Here is a 16,872-nt window from a genome sequence, read left to right on the forward strand (position 1 = left end):
ATTGGCCAAAGGGGCAGTTGCCCAGCACCCATCAGGACTGGCCCATTGGTTTCATGTGAATAAGCTATTGCCATGTCAGCGTTAGGCATCTGGTCTAGGTTCCCTTTCTAGTCACTGGAGAGAGATGGACATTTCTGGGGGATAATTCATTGCACTTAACTTCACACCTATTCTAGGATGGGATAAATTATTTTCTGGCGGTGCCTCCCTCTCTCAGCATCTGACCTGTCTTTATCAGCTTATGAGATACTGAGTACTGCCAACTGCCCCAGCAGTCTGAAGATCCCTTCCCGGATCTGCTTTATCTTTATGCCATAAATGAGGGGGTTGAGCACGGGAGGGACCGTCAAATAGAGATCAGCCACCAGGACTTGGATGTGAGGTGCCAAGCCGAAAGAGAACATTTGCAGGTACATGGAGAGTAGGCCACCTATGTAAAACAGCAGGATGATGGAAACATGGGACCCGCAGGTCCTGAGGGCCTTGAGACGAGCCTCTGGGGATGGCAGCCTCATCACAGACCTGAGGATCATACCATAGGAGAAGGTGATGAAGACAGAGTCTGTCCCCACCAACAGCGTTGCCACGATGAGGCTGTAGAGATCGCTGACAGACGGGTCGGCACAGGCCAGCTCCACCACGGCCATGTGCTCACAGTAGGAATGAGGGATGACTCTGGTTTTGCAGTAGGGTAAGCTGGTGAGGAGGCACATTAGAGGTGTCATGACACCAGCTCCCCTGGCCAGAGACAGCAGTCCTATCTGGATGGTCCTTGAGCTCGTTAGGATGGTGTTGTATCTTAGGGGGTTGCAGATGGCTATATACCGGTCAAAGGACATTGCAAGGAGCACCCCTGACTCCACTGCAGTGAATGTGTGGATGAAGAACATCTGGATGAAGCAGGCCTCAAAACCAATCTCCCTTGAATCCAACCAGAATACACCCAGCATTTTGGGAACTACAGCAGTTGAGAAGATGAGGTCGATGACAGACAACATGGAAATGAAATAGTACATAGGCTCATGGAGGCTTTTGTCCAGCCTCACAGCGAGAAGGACCATGCTATTTCCCAGCAAGGTCATGATGTATGTAAAGCAGAACGGGATGGAAATCCACACGTGGAGAGCTTCCAGGCCAGGGATGCCCATCAGGAGAAAAGGCGAAGAGTTGGTGTTGGATCGGTTGGCGGTTGACATGGCACAGATGGGCCAAGCCACATCTTTGTTCCTGACTTTAGTTCCCTGTAACAGTGACAGAAAGGTTGGGATTTTGCTGCCATCTGTTTGATCATAAAACTGTGCACACTGCAGTTTTCAAGCATCACGCAATTTTGTTGTATTTATTTGGGGAAAAACTTTCAGAACCTGTTATCTACAGTCAGGCTTTTAACCTGATGCTGTGGTCAGTGCTTTCCAGACGGCACATCACTGGAGAGTCCTGGCTGTCCTATTGCTCGCATGGGGCCACCTTCCCTTCTGCTTCTCCTTCCAGCCCCTCTGATTGACCTCTAGCTGTTGCTGTATGCGTGTCTGTCTAAAGGCTGGCACCATGGTGTCCTGCCCTGTCATGCCTTCCAGCCACTGTTGCCACTATCAGTGGGAAGAAGTGAGGTGTAAGGACCCCAAGCTCTTTGGCCCTTGCCCAGCCTTCATGAGCAGTGCAATGGCAAGGCTTAAGGACTTGCTGCAAGGACTTGCAAGCAAGTCCTCCCTCCCTATGCCCTGCTCAAAGAGAGGACTGGGCGTATGGGTCCAGGTCACACAAGTTCCATCCTGTTGCTACTTTGGGTCATGCAGAAGCTGCACCTAGACAACATGTCCATGGTGAAACTGGGCTGAGAGAAACTGCAGCCAGAAAAATGATGCTCCAAGCTGTCACCCAACACTAAGGGGACACAAACATCATTGACAGCCTCTAGCTGCTAGCCGCAGTCAAGGAGGGTACAATTAAAAGGGTACTACCCCTCCTCCACACTCATCCATCCATGCGACTGAAGGCCAAGCTAATGCAGAATGCTGTCCTGTCAAAAACGGTGGAGTTGTTACACCCAATTTTTCCTCTCTGGAGCCCAATAACATGGGATTTGCTAAAGCATGCTTTCCTGGAAGAAGTTGCACTAGTGCAGGCTTGTGGGCATCCAGAGATGGAGAACCTCCATCCCTTGATTTTTGCCTCAAGTGCTAGTCACCTCACGGTTATAACCACGTGCTTTTCTTCCCATTTGACATTGCCCGTCTGCTCCTCCCAGCCTCAGCATCCTCCTCTACCTTCCTATGCTTGGCCGGAGAGCCCTTTATGGCAGAGTACTTCCCATGACCAAGGAGTTATTCTTGATAAACTAAAGACCTAGTTTCTCCTCTCTACTCACCTGTTCCACTGTCTTATTGAGAGGGGTTTTTTTGCACACCTCCAAGATTTCAACACCTTTTTTGAAAAAATATAACCTCTTCCATTTCCCTCATGCATCCAAAATTGCACTAGCCCTTTGGGTCCCAGCGTTACCCTCTCAGTGTGCTGTCAGCCTCTGTTCTCCAGGATACAGTGCTCCACTCTGAAAACCTGCCCGACTCTCCTTACCCTGGTATTTAGCTTACTGCAGGCAGTTCCTGTGAACGACCAAGTCTGCCAGTCTCTCTAGACAGCTCTGCATGACTTGCCTTTCCCCAGCATTATTTGAGACACAATTTGTGCTGATTTTGGGACAACTGATGAAAGTTGTACAGAATAACTTCAAGTCTAGAGCCAACCACTGTGGCACCCCTGCAGAAACACAAGCTTTTTGTGATGATGCTTCCGACAGCTTCATTTTGAGGTCTCTTAATCATCCAGTTCTTCATCCACTTTCCTGATGCTTCACAGATGTTGCATTGTGTCAGCTCCTCACCTGAAAGCAGCGTGGTGGAGGCACACTTCTTTTAGATAACTCTGTGTACTGTACTCAAATACACACACACATGCACAGTTTGATTAACTAAACTTGCCATCTCATCAGAAAATGAAATCAGGTTTGTTTGACAAGAGCTGTTTCCTGCAAAGCCACTTTGATTGCCATAATTTAATTTGATTCCAATCCTTTAATTCTTTATTGACCAAATCTCCTGTTAACTTCTTGGGCATTCTGCTGGGCATTGACGTCAGGCTAAGCAATCTGCAGCTAATCACATCATCGTACTTTCTCGCTGAAGTAATGGCCTGAGGAAGCGTCTGCAGTCACCACAGCATGCCAGGACTCATAAAAGTTTGGCAGAACAGGCCAAAGACCTCCTTGGCCAACTCAGAGATGCTTTTTCCCTTGTGCAAATTTCCCAGACCTGCTGCTGTATTTGTTTTCTGTTCTTAGCAGAAGCTATTTAACATCCTTCTCAGCTACCAATCAATTAAATTACTTTAAAAAATAGTTCTCTGATTGCCTTTCTCTCATGTAGGCATGGACCTCTCTTCTCCATGCAGAGGGGCAGATGCCTTCATCAGCTTTTATCCGATTTCTCTACTTAACAGCTTCTAACTCCCATCAGATCCTGACCAGCTCCCCCGTTTCACTTTGTTCACGATGCTTTAGCTGCAGCTCTCAGCGTGCCTAACCACAGCTGTCCTTTTCTGCAAGCGTGCAGGGGAGCAGGCTTGGCCATTAGCTGAACGTGTTCAAAACATCTCCTGACTTACTCTGCAGTTTCCTTGTCTAGATTCCCTCTGCCTTTAAGTTCCCTCAGCTTTGGGAAAATGGGACTTTAATGAAAAACCAGTACTGCAGGCTGAAATGCATGGAGATCGCTGCCACCGGTTCCTAGGCACCACCAACTTTTTTTTCCTGTAGTTTAATTCCTCTTTACTCCTCACAGTTAATTGGTTCTGGACGCAGAACCCTTTGATTGAAGGAATGGTCCCTGCCCTCTCCTGTGACATTTTATGTCTGCCTTGTCACATCTTCCAGACTGAGCTCTGCCCACCTCAACCCTTGCACCCCTTTCCTTCTCATCACAGACACCTCGGTAGCAGCGGGGGATTGCCCACTGCAGCACAGTGCATGCTTCAAGCATACTTTCCTATGGAGATAAAACAAGGTTATTTCAGGACGGGGCACAAAGGCGAGTGCTGCCTGGCCTGGCTGCTAGCACTGTGTTTAGGACACATGTGCACGTCGAAGGCAAAGCTCCAGCTCCAGACCGTGCCCTGACCGATGAGCGTGTAGCTGGTCCGGTGTGTGCCCCTGGGGCGCTCGCTCCGCCTCCACAAATTGCACCACGGATGCAGGATACCTCCCCAAAATAATGCTTTGTTCCCCAGCTGGGTCGGGATCCTGGGCCAACGGGCTGCCTGCCTCCTTCACCTCTCCACCCGATCCCGAGCGAGCTGCACGTGTGACTTAATCCAGCCTATTTCACCAAATTCTGCCTGTCGGCGAGAACCCCCGGCTGCGTGCCCATGGCTTTCTATTCAGGTAACTGCTGTTGTATGCAAGGGATTAAGAACATTATCCGTGGTTGAAAATCTAGTTTGTTTTACAGAAAATGTGTATTTAGCTAATTATTGATTAATTTATACAAACAGAAACAAGCTGACTCTTTTGCAGCAAACAATTTCTGGTTTTGGTTAAAAGGTTCGGTGTTTATTTGTTTACTTTTTTAAACCCACATCCTGTTTTTACCTAAAAAATACTTAAAAAAATCAGAATCCTGCAGCCTTGGGTCTGCAGTTTCGTTTAATAAGAAACTTTAAAATTTTGAAAAACTACTTTAAAAAAAATATTTCCAGCAATTGCTTCTTTTCCTGCATGTGAATGCATACAGGCCAGATACTGAAGTCCCACCAGCCTCCCGTCTTTAGGCACCTGGGGCAGCCTGCCGTGCCCTCACCTCATGCCAGTCCTCCCGCACAGCCACCCACCTTGCTCTCTGCTTGCAGACAGCTGCCACCCTCGGGGACGCTCACGCCAAGAAAGAAATGTCTCCTGTGCGCAAGGGCAGAGCTGCAGGGCTGTGCATAAATCACCCCAGGCAATGCCGCCGGGAGTCTCCTCCTGGATGGAGATACCCAAGAGCACGAGTCCTCTCCAGGCATCTTCTGTAATAACCTCAGCGCGGGGGCTGGACGGTAACAGCCTTAGTCCCAAGTCAATTCTCTCTCATCTAATTTCTTTTACAAATGGCAGGTGCTAGGAGATGACCAAGGGAGACACGAATAGGCTGCACAAGTCGTCTCCAGCAGAATGAAAGACCTTCTTTGTGCTTCTACCTGGAGCAATGCAAGTGCAATTTCATTTCTGGCTCTGCTGAACGAGTAGCTGGAAGTCTCTCCTGGCCCTCAGTGCAAAGGGCCATGCTGCAGCATGAGCTGTCCTCGCCCCCACCAGACCCCCTCCCCAAGCCCCAGGCAGCATAAGGCTGAAATGTGCAAATTCAGTATAGCAAAAAATGCAAATTCAGGGTAGCAGAAACATTCTGTCAACTGTTTTTACAAGATGTCAGGGAAGAGTGCAGCAGAAAGTTGGATAAACACCGCAAAGACAGGAAAAAATATTTTTGACGTGGGGAATGACACATTCAAACCAGTTTTGAAACTGAATGCATTTCACTGAGTTTAATTTTTAAATTAATGTAGAAGTGAGGACTAAACATGACATTTTGGGTGGGATCCATCTGAACAAACACAGTTTGGCAGTTGTAGACATGGTGTCAGTCCATGGCTGGAGCTAGTCCTCCAGATTGCCTTCATATCCATGGAGACAAACAGTGATTTTAGGGCAGTGTTCATCCCAACCTAAAGGTGATATCTGAAATAGGTCAGAGGAATTGTGCTGCACCCGCCTCTTTCATTGCCACGACTGTAAGGGAGACGGTGGTGACCACGTGGACCTCTGCCCTCAATGTGTCTGAGAAGGATGAGAGTTGTCCCACTCCTTTGCTGTCGGAGGAGACATGCCATCTCTGTATGCTTTTCTTCTGAATCTTTGCGTTAATGGACACAGCTCCCCAACCTCATCCCTCTACTCCTCCTCCACATTCAGACCCAAGTGTGGTCGTAGCTCCTCTCTCTGGACGAAACTCCCCCCGTCAAGCAGAGGACCATGAGCACCTCTGAGACACAGCCATTCACCTTTACTGAATTCTCTCTATCATCTCATCACTCCCATATCTTAAACAGCCTAATGGGAGCTGTCACATAACCCTGGCAAAACACCCCGGGGAAATGCTCACCAGCCTGCTGCTTTGGCCCCAAAACATTGTCTCTTTGTGCTTTAGGTGTTACTGAGTCTCAGAAGACTCCAGCCTGACCCCAGGAGGAGCATCCCTGCAGAGTGGGTGCAGAGCATCCCCCGTCACTGGAGCATCCTCCATTTCTGAGGAGCAGGAACCCTTGTGGGTGTCTGAAGCTCTGAACCTGCTGAACCTCTTAGTACTGAAGAAAGGCAAGGTATGAGGATACGAGTTGCTGGTGTTGGTACTTTGGATAGTTGCTGTTGACGTGTATCGTCATGTTGACTGAAATTGCACCTCTCCCAGGGAGCCTCCAGTACCAGTTCAAAATAATGCCTGCAGAGTATCTCCTTATCCCAGGTCAGAGCTAGACTTGCCATCTGCTGATGCTAAGCTGTAGAGCCTCAGAACGGCTCCTTGTGCCTGCAGTTTCCAGATAAAACCTGTCATTGCTGAGGGACCTGACCTGTCTGGGTCGTTCCCAGCTGGATCCCAGCTTCCAGAACAGGAGGGCTCTTGCACCCGGGGAAGTCTCAGCATGGTTGGGTGCTGCAACCCCCGGACGGAGCCTGTGAATCCTGGTTGGACATAGCTGGCTGGCTCAGAGAGGGCTCAGAGAAGTCTGGGATGCAGCTGGTCTACCAGCAGCAAGAGTTAGCTGGGCTCAGGACACTCAGACCTATGGCATGCTGTCCTTCAGGCCTCCAAGACATGCTAGATTTAGCTATTCAGGTACTTGTGGTCATTACAACAAGCAGACACAGGATTGGTAAGTAACCCCAAGCAGACTCAGTGTTTATTTCCACCACTACAAGCTGTGGACACCTAGATACAGTGATAAACACCATTGTGTATCTCCCGGCTTCGGTTTCCTCACCCAGCTGGTGTGAACTGTCAGATGGACAGAATGGTTTGAAGAGCTCGGTTTTGAAGATGCTCAGTTTCCATCATCACCCAGAAACCGGGAAAAGCTGGTCTGTGCTCAGTGAGGGTCAGCCTTTTGGGCAAGAGAGGCCCTGAGAGGAGAGCCTCTGTGGCTGCAGCACCTGCAATGTGCGACAGTCTCCTATTGCTAGCCCTGACTGGTAGGCCATCAGGGACTAAAGAAGAAAACATAGAAGAAATTTCCCCATTTGGAATAGAACCTGTGTATTGACACAAATACACCTGGAGCCCTGAAATGTTGCTTTAAATTATCACAGGGATGTTCATGGCATCGGGAACGTCTCAAAACTCAAAGGTGGTTGCTTACTTCTCTGTATCACCTGGAAGGAAGGAAGGGAAATAGGACCTGATATTTGCTCATGCTCCCAGTCCCAAATAACTCTCGTCACAGTGTAGGGTCTCATGTGGTCATTAAAGCCAACGAGTCCTCCCTCCTCCTCTCATTGCTTCTGTTCACTGTGTGCATTCAATGGGAATGAAATTGGTGCTGCCTTTGCATAGATGAATACACCTGGAAAACCACTGACTACTGTGTCAGGTGTGAACCTTCCTGGAAAATAGCATTTTGAGCACTGCCTGACGGATCTGCTTGGTCCTCATGCTGTAAACGATGGGGTTCAGCATGGTGGGGAGAGTCAGGTAGAGATCAGCCAGCAGAACCTGTGCATGCACGGGTATGCTGCTGCTGAACTGCTGTGCGTATATGGAGACTATCCCAGGGATGTAATACAGCAGCATCACGCAGATATGACACCCGCAGGTGCTGAAGGCCTTCCAGCACGATTTCTTCCCCAGGACAGTTTTAAGGATCATCCCATAGGACACAGCAATGAAAGCCATGTCCATCCCTACTATAAGAGAGGACCCAGCCACACTGTAAAGCCCGCTGGGTCTGGGGTCTGCGCACGCCAGCTTCGCCACGGCCATGTGCTCGCAGTACGAATGGGGAACCACACGGGAACGGCAATAGGGGAGGTTTGTCACCATCCCTGTCAAGGGGACCATGAAAAGGAGAGCTCTCACCACAATGGCCAGGCCTATTTGGGCAATTGTTTGGCGATTCAAGATGGCTTGGTACCTGAGGGGGTGACAAATTGCAACGTAGCGGTCAACAGCCATGGCCAGGAGCACTCCCGACTCCTCTGATGTTGTGGAGTGAACAAGGAACATCTGAACAAAACAGGCCATGTAACCAATCTCCGTAGAGTTCAGCCAGAACACGCTCAGCATCTTGGGGATGACGGATGTCACCATCACCACGTCGATGACCGCCAGCATGGCCAGGAAGCAATGGATGGGATCACGCAGGGAGTTGTCCAGCCCAATGACAAGCAAAACTACACCATTTCCTACCAAGGCGATGATATAGCCTGAGCAGAAAAGGATGCCCAGGCAGGTGGGGAAAGCTTCCAGGCTGGGGACACCCACAAGGATGAAAGAGGAGGAGGAGCTGCTGTTGGGGTGGTTGAAGGGATCAGAAGCCATGCAGGAGAACCTTGCTTTTCTGCTTAAAACAAGGAGCCCAGTTCTGAGCCCTGAGATGTCCAGAACTAAGGGGGATAAGGTGGGGACTCTGCATCAGTGGAAGAGCCAAATCAGGAATCCACATCGTTATTACGATGTGTGAGAGGGGAGCGCTACAGCATAACATGACCAGGTAGGGGGAATGGATCAGAAATGCTGAATAAATGGGGCTGTTATGGCTTGAAAGTTCCTACAAGGTGAAGAAGTTAATGTTTCAAGTTGTGCCACCAGGGATAACCAAGGGACTTCTACAGTTTGTTGCTTGTGAAAGACTTGTTTCTTCGTCGGTTGCTCACCACCACTCAGCTGAAATCTTGAAATAAGCTGCAAGAGGAGAGAAAAAGGTCGGCACCCAGCTTCCCTCAGACAGTGCTTTTGCCTGAGCAGCCCTGGCTTCCCTGCAATGGCCCAACATAGGAAGTTCCTCCAAATTTGTAGGGCAAAAAGTGGTCTCAGAAAGTGCTCTGTGACATTAAGTGTGATCATGAAATTGCCTTTTGCTGCTCTGTCTTCATTTTGTCATTCACCCATGAGAGAAGCCTGCAAAACTAGGTGGTAGTCAGAGGAAAAGATTAATTTCTGAGGTTTTATTCTGACTGGAGAAGCTTGAAGGTAATACAGAAACTCCAGAGAACAATCCTGCAGAGACATGAGGAAGACTCTGAGTACGGTGGGCAGGATCTACACATTCATTTGTGCCAAAACTTTGCTACTGCTTCTGCCGCTTCTCCCCACATAGCTGCAAAGACCGGGCAGGTGATGACCACACCAGATCCCTGCCTGTTAAAAGAAATTGCCTGGATGATCATCCACCAGTAGCTTTTCAGCAAGCAGCAAGCAGTGGGGTGGCTTGTGGCTGGCAATACCCATGCTAGTGACAACATGGAGTAAAATTCACCTGTGTACAGCCCTGCTACAGGATCATTTAGGCCAAAATTTAACGTTAGACATGGCCAGTGTGGCAGTAGTGAGAAGCAGAAGCTAGACAAGTTCAGAATAGAAATAAAGAACATACTGGGAGACGCTAAGGAAACACAGCACTTGAAGTTTTAAAATAGAGAGCAGACTTTTGTAGGCTTTGAACCCTCCATTTGAACTGTGGCTTAGCCCCAGGTTTGGGGTTACTGCAGGAGCTGCTGGCTGAAAAGACTGGTCAGGACAGAAGTGCTTACCTTCTGGCCTAAATGTCTGCGAATCAGAACATTTTAGAGGCTGAAACAGGATCGAAATTCCTTTTTAATTACTGCATGCAATTGCACTGCGCTGACCCTCTGCGTCCTGGTAACCAGCAGCTGCAGGAGTCAGGTGTGACTCCAGATTTGAGCAGCGAGGTTAACCCGTGGCTGCTTTCACCGACCCACGCTCCCGAGCAGACCCACATAGTGCCAGTGACACGGACCAGCCTTTCAGACCAGCCCCTGCTGCAAAACAGAGCTGTGCACCCTGCGATGGCGCAAGCCCCAGTCTAACACACCAGATCTAAGTGTCTACATGAGGGTCCCTCCACAAAGACTCCGAGTATGGTTCAGCTGCCTAAACACAGGTGCCTAGAGCCATCTGAGACCCCCCAGTGCATCCCACTTGGCCTCTACTTCCTTTACACCCAGCAGGGTGCAGGTCCCTGCAAACCCTGGGTGATGGTCTGCCTTTCCCACAGGGATGCCCTGGGTACCTGGGGGCATCTCAAGTGGCTGTAGACATCCAAGTAAGGGGCAGTGGAATGACACCCTGAGGGTCCGAGACCCTGTTGTAGTCAGAGAAGAGCTCGAGCGTGGAGCCTACGGAGTAACTGACTCCCCAAACGTAGGAGTCTGCCCTAGGGTGAGCTGAGTTGCTCTCCAGGATCCACTGACCGTAGGGGCTGGATCTCCACTGGCTGTATTCAGTGCTTAGACACCAAGCACTCACGCACACAAGCATGTGTGGACACCTACCTCTAGGCACTTACGTGTGGCTGAATCCAGAGCTGCATCCCCAGGTGCCTACATCCAAGGCAAGAGTATATTTCTTTCCAGAAGCTCTCTTCCACAGCCAGTGCCTGGCGCAATATTATTGTGAGTATTGCAGCAGTACTGAAGAACCCTGATCACAGGGACTTCTTGTCCTGGGAGATGGAAAAACATAGCACAGAAGAGCTTTGCAGCCTAAGCAGAGGCTTCTGATCCCGGTCTGCCGAGAAGGATAAGCACAGGTATCTGTCTCACCTGTAGGACTGTCACCTGGAAGGCTGCAGCAGTACATCCCTGCGTATCTCCAAGTGCAGCAATGCTGGGGTATTAATCCATCCTCTGGAAATCCCCTAAGGGACAGCAGATGGAGGATGCAGAGATTAGGTTGTCTGTCCTGTGAGGAGATGGAAATTTTCGAGACTGCTTCAGCTTCTTTCATTAGCTCTCCCTCATAGTGTCATACCGTTGGGGTGTCAGGGTTATGGCAGTCTCCAGAGCCTGCCGGGTGCCCGTGAGACCGATGCACAAAATGTGAGGGAAGAAGTCCATCTGAAGTGGAGAAAAGTCCCTTTGGTTTTGCCAGAGAGAGCAAGATGATTTGGAAGCTCTGGGTTTCCACTCTTCTCTCCACTCAGAACCATTACAGCAAACTTTTATGTCTGTTGAATCCCCAAAAAGAGTTTGTGCACGAATCGACGCAGGGAGGTGGGGTCTCACAGCAGGTCCTGAGCCTTGGCTGCATCACGCAGTACATAGGTGAGGAACGATGCCTACTGATCATGCATAAGGAAACCACACGTGATGGCAAACCTCCAGCGGGTGTAAGGCCTGCCTTTAAGGATCATTAGCAGGATGCCAGCTCATTAGGGAATCAACCCCTAATCTTCCCTAATTTTTTAGCTTAATTTCCAAAAAAAGATTCTGGGGGAAGTACAGACAAGAACCTATGTGTGAGCAGAAGTGCACTACAAGAGGAACACCACTCTGAAGTGCAGCTTTTCCTTTATTTTCCTGCCAGCCATATAAAGTTATTCTACCTGGTATAAGGCAAGCAGGTACATTTATTTTACAGTGGTGACCGGGCTGTGTCAGGGCCAAGCATGGCACTGAGGGGAGAGGTGGAACAGCCCTGGAGAGCTTTCATCCCTGCTCTGTCCCACTGAGACCCTCTTCTGCCTTGTCCTGTCTCGTCTGTCTCCACTCTCAATGCTTCCTGCCTGCCCCAAAATCTTGGTGGGAGAGAACAGCACAGGATTTGTTCAGCTCAGGGGCTCAGCAATGAGGGACGTGTGAGATGGGGGAGGAAATGAAGACACGGTTGTGTGATGTGCGGGTAATGTCATTCCCAGAGCTTTTGTCAGAAAGGGAAGGTTTTCCTAAAGCGGGGATTTTGTTCTGCCTTCCCTGCCCTAAGAGCACTTTCTCCTCAGCCCCTGTGTCCTGCCTCCGACTCTGCAAACAGCACTTTCCCAGAGGAATGTGTGTGTACACTCAGGGTGTGAGATGGAGATGCAGCCTCTGTTTCCTTGAGTGGTCCCCATGTGAGCTGTCTTGTCCCATGAACTCTACTCCAACCCACTGCTCTGGAGAGCCTGGGAGGGCGTCCAGGACTGCCCGGCCCCACACATGATCTAGAAGGCACAGACTTGATGTAGGATGGATGCATCAGCTCTGACATTTGGGGTGCTTCAGTCTTGTCAGAGCTTCTACCTCAAAGCGGCCCATAAGAGCTACAGCTGAGCGCCTGCTCAGTACAGGGCATTTCTACCTCCATCACTCAGCTCCCTGTGGACTCAATGTTATCACTACTGCCATGGTCTTATGCACATTTTTTTCTTGGCTTCTCCTCCCTCCAGGGACCCATGTCTCCTCCACACCTGCACAAACCCGGTCAGCCAGAAATGCACCTGCCCCTCCATCCTGCAGGGATCTCTGCATGTTGGATGGCAACGGTGCCTTGCAATTTCTCCTTTCCAGACACATAAACTGGCACCGTGTCCTGTCGAGCAGAGGGAATGTCTTCAGGGGTCAGGTCACGTGCTGGGGCAAGGACATAGTGTTAGACTGCAGGTAGCAGAGCAAAAGCATGCTTTTGCTTAGAGTTCACTTCTCTGAGTGGTTGATATGTCTCAATGGCAGATCAGGAAGTCTCAGTACACCCAAAGCAAGACTCCCTTCCCAAGGGAGGTCCCCCCATGCTTCTCACACACTTTGTGGCCTGTCATGCCATACATGTCACTGTGTTTATTGCTCTTGCACCCAGGAGATTCCTGGCTGCTGATCTGGACCACATGGGTGCAAACACAGACCCTGCCCCAGGGAGTCTGCAAGTGGAGAACAGCCACGCAGGTCAACACAGACTGAAAACACTCACACAAACACAAACAGCATCAACGGCCTGATCCTGTTCTCCCCTCTGGCTGATTCGGATGAATGCTTTTAGAGGAAATTATGTATATGTATATACAATATGGATCCCTCTAGTAGCTGGGCTTAGATGCACAGTCTACCCAGTAGCTGGCCCTGCATCCCTGGTCTCTCCAGTTGCCTCATGCACATACGCACACACGTGTGAACAGCTCTCTCCATTAGCTGGCTGAGTCCTACGGCATCACCAGTGGCTGACCCCATGGTCTTTGCAGCAGCATTAGCTTGGACCCCCCTGGTCCCTTCAGTAGCAACTCAAACCCTCTGGTCTCTCCAGCATCCAGCCCAGACTTACAGCCTCGCTGATACCTGGCTCCCAAATCTCAGCCTACTCGCTGGCTGGCCCAGCTTGATGTTTGCTGGTGATTGCACACTGATGTACGTACCCACCCCACATGTGTGCACCCCAGTCTCTCCAGGTGCTGGCACTCCAGGCTTGTGGGCCCCTGTGGTCCATGCTCCCCACTCCAGCAGCTGGCACTCAGCCCTCGGTGCTCACACATGCACACGGATTAGGGGACTCTCACCCAGGGATGTTGTTAGAAATGGAGTTTAATGAGAAAACAGGGCAGACTGCGCTGATCAGGCACCAGGCATGGACAGACAGCATGTTGACCAACAGCCTGTTTACATGTGACTGGACCCTTTCATCCCCTTATCTCTGTTTTCCCACACTTCTTTGCCCCCAATCCACCCTGATCCTTCCCATTCCCAGCCTTTGGTTCCTCCCCTAAACATCCCACAGTGAGTGCCGCAGTCCCAAAGTGCTCTTCCTGGCATCCCATACCGATTGTCCCCCCACCCTGTAGGCAGTACCCCATGTCGGTTTGCAAGGAGGGAGACCCACTGCCGTTGACCAACTTGGAGGTCGCGCACCTGGCCATGGGCTGAGCATCCTCCTGGGACAGCCTGGGGAGCAGCCGGGCTGGGGGCTCTGCTGGCTCTGAGGGTGATACTGGGGTTCTCCTGCCTGCCACGTCCCTCTGCTCCTTCAGGTTTACGGAGGTGAACCTTTAATCACACAACTCAACAGCCTCGGCACCCAGCAGACAGGTTGCTGCTGCAGGTCCCTGCAGGACGATGGCATCCATGGCTGTCGTGGTTTAACCCCGGTAGGCACCTCAGCCCCACACAGCCGCTCACTCAGCACCCCTCCCCACCCCCCCGGTGGGTTGGGGGGGGAGAATCAGAAGAGTAAAAATGTGAAAACTCGTGAGTTTTGATAAAGACAGTTTAATAATAAAAAAGGAAAACAAAAAACCCAACAACAACAACAACAAAGGAAAACAAACCCCAGAAAAACAAGTGACACAAAAAATCTAATTGCTCACCACCAGCCAACCAATGTCCAGCCAGTCCCTGAGCAACGGCAGCCCTGGAAAACCTCCTCCCCCAGTTTTTATTGCTAAGTGTGATGCCATACGGTCTGGGATATCCCTTTGGTCAGTTGGGGTCAGCTGTCCCGGCTGTGTCCCCTCCCAGCTCCTTCTGCACCCCAAGGCTACTCGCTGGCGGGGCAGGGTGAGGAGCAGAAAAGGTCTTGATGCTGTGCAAGCGCTGCTCAGCAATAGCTAAAACAGCGGTGTGTTATCATCAACACTGCTTTCATCGCAAATCCAAAACGTAGCCCCATACAAGCTACTATGAAGAAAATTAACTCTGTCCCAGGTAAAACCAGTTCCATGGTGCATGGAGAGGGCTGGCAGAGCAATGCAGAGCCCGCTGCCCCTGCGCAGGGCAGAGGTGCAGCAATGCCCAGAGACCAGCGGGCGCCTCAGCTGTCTGTGCTGGCCTCCACGGCACTTCTTCTGCACAGAGGGACCGACTGCCGCTCCCACTGGGGCGACTTTACCTGTTAGAGCATGAAGAAGTCGTCAAGGAGATGGCAGCTGGATGCTACTGAACTGATGCTCTGGTGTAGCCCCGCTGTAGGGGTGGGGAACAGAGGCAGGGGAGAGACAGAGAGGTGTTCAGGTCGTTTACTTTGGTGAGAGATAGACAAAGGGTTTGTGCATTCAGGATGGTGGTGACTGTGTGTGGGTACCTGCTCCCCAGGGCTGACAGACCGTCACTGAGAGGGAGGGGATGTTCTCAGCGACCTGGTCTGACCTCGTAGGTGACCCTGCTTTGAGCAGGAGGTTGGACTACAGACCTCCTGAGGTCCCCTGCAGCCCGAGTTATCCCGTGGTCCTGTGATCCCATGTCCCTGACATCCCTTGGCATGGCTCTACTGCACATAAAGCGGTATGTTAAGGAAACAGCTATTTTCTGTGGTTCAGCTGCACTAGGTCGTTTTGCCAGAACAAGGTCAGGTGATGGCTGCAATCCTTATTTACGTTGGGAGACCTGAGGGAACTGGACCACCCCAGAGGTGCCGTGCCAATGTCACTGCCTTGTGCTAGGGACAGGCAGGAGAACAACCAGCTGAAGCCCTTGGTGCTGACCTGAGTTCAGTGGGTGCCAACATTTCCTGGGGCACCTGTGGCTCTGAATGTACACTGAGAGCCACACCAAGGTCCAGCAGAGGTTTTGGCCATTCTAGGGAATGGACTTCGTCTTCATGAGTCCCAGTCCTGTGCCCTGAAGGCCAGGCCCAATCCCTCTTGCTATGGGTCTCCTCCGGGAGATCGCCCTGCGTGCTCCATCACGAATCTGCTTCGTCCTGATGCCGTAGATCAGGGGGTTGAATGCCGGTGGGATGAGGAGGTAGATATCAGCCAACAGGACCTGTACATGGGGTGGGAGCTCCTGGTGGTACCTCTCCATGTACATGGAGAGCAGCCCAGGGATGTAGAAGAGGGCCATGACGCAGAGGTGTGAGCCGCAGGTGCTGAAGGCTTTTTTGCGGGCTTCTGAGGAGGAGAGGCTGAGCACAGCTCGGAGGATGAGCGCGTAAGAGAGGGCGATGAGCAGCGAGTCGAAGCTGCCCACGTAGGTGGAGACGGAGAGGCTGTAGGTGTTGCTGAAGGCAGCGTCCCCGCAGGCCAGTTTGAGCACGGCCATGTGCTCGCAGTACGAGTGGTCCACGACTGTCGGGCTGCAAAGAGGCAGGTGGCGAATCTGGAAGGTGAGGGGGCTCATGAAAACCACAGCCCTGAGCAAGGTAGCCAAGCCAACGGCAGCCACAATGGGGCTGGTCAGGATGGACAAATACCGCAGTGGATTGCAAATGGCCACGTAGCGGTCGAAGGCCATCGCCACCAGCACCCCCGACTCCATCACGGAGAAAGCATGAACAAAGTACATCTGGGTAAGACAAGCATCCAGGCTGATGGCAGTGGAGTGAAACCAGAAGATGCCCAGCATTTTGGGGGTGATGGAGGTGGACATCACTAGGTCAATGACAGCCAGCATGGACAGGAAGAGGAACATGGGCAGGTGCAGGCTGGGATCAGCCTTTATCACGCACAGGAGGGTGCTGTTCCCGGCCAGCGTGATGAGGTACATGATGCAGAAGGGGATGGAGATCCAGTGGTGCAGGTGCTGCAGCCCCGGGATGCCTGTCAGGTGCAGCTCTGACAGCGAGGCGTTGGTGGGAGGCGAGTGGGCCATGGTGGTCACTGCAGGAGCCCGAGCGAGGAGAGCCCAGGTGCATGAGGACAGCCATACCCTGGGTCACACCAAAGGTCCATCCAGCCTCAGATCCTATGTCCAGCATCAAAAGCAGACCCTTAGGGAAGAATATGAGAAAGGAAACACACCATGACACTTCTCCTGTGTGCTTTCCCAGCTTCCAACAATTTGAAGCTCAAGGGACTTCCTGGACTGGATGCGGTCTTTCCATTTTAATTAACCCTACCCTAGAAACCCATCTAGCCTCTTCTGTGCAAAAT

The 16,872-nt window shown here is 51.2% G+C and overlaps 3 protein-coding genes across 3 annotated transcripts; all 3 read right to left on the reverse strand.

Moving 5' to 3' along the window:
- Nucleotides 1-239: 239 nt before the first annotated feature.
- LOC127025410 (olfactory receptor 52K2-like) lies at nt 240-1,196 on the reverse strand. The gene has a single exon (XM_050910375.1). The coding sequence runs from the start codon at nt 1,194-1,196 to the stop codon at nt 240-242; it is 957 nt and encodes a 318-aa protein (XP_050766332.1).
- A 6,477-nt stretch (nt 1,197-7,673) lies between these two features.
- On the reverse strand, nt 7,674-8,624 carry LOC127027966 (olfactory receptor 52I2-like). The gene has a single exon (XM_050913807.1). It carries the CDS (start codon nt 8,622-8,624, stop codon nt 7,674-7,676), a length of 951 nt encoding a protein of 316 aa, XP_050769764.1.
- Nucleotides 8,625-15,577: 6,953 nt separating this feature from the next.
- LOC127019838 (olfactory receptor 52K2-like) lies at nt 15,578-16,591 on the reverse strand. The gene has a single exon (XM_050902085.1). It carries the CDS (start codon nt 16,589-16,591, stop codon nt 15,578-15,580), a length of 1,014 nt encoding a protein of 337 aa, XP_050758042.1.
- Nucleotides 16,592-16,872: the final 281 nt, after the last annotated feature.

Source organism: Gymnogyps californianus, chromosome 1 (genome assembly GCF_018139145.2).
Source record: "Gymnogyps californianus isolate 813 chromosome 1, ASM1813914v2, whole genome shotgun sequence".
In the NCBI taxonomy this organism is placed as follows: domain Eukaryota; kingdom Metazoa; phylum Chordata; class Aves; order Accipitriformes; family Cathartidae; genus Gymnogyps; species Gymnogyps californianus.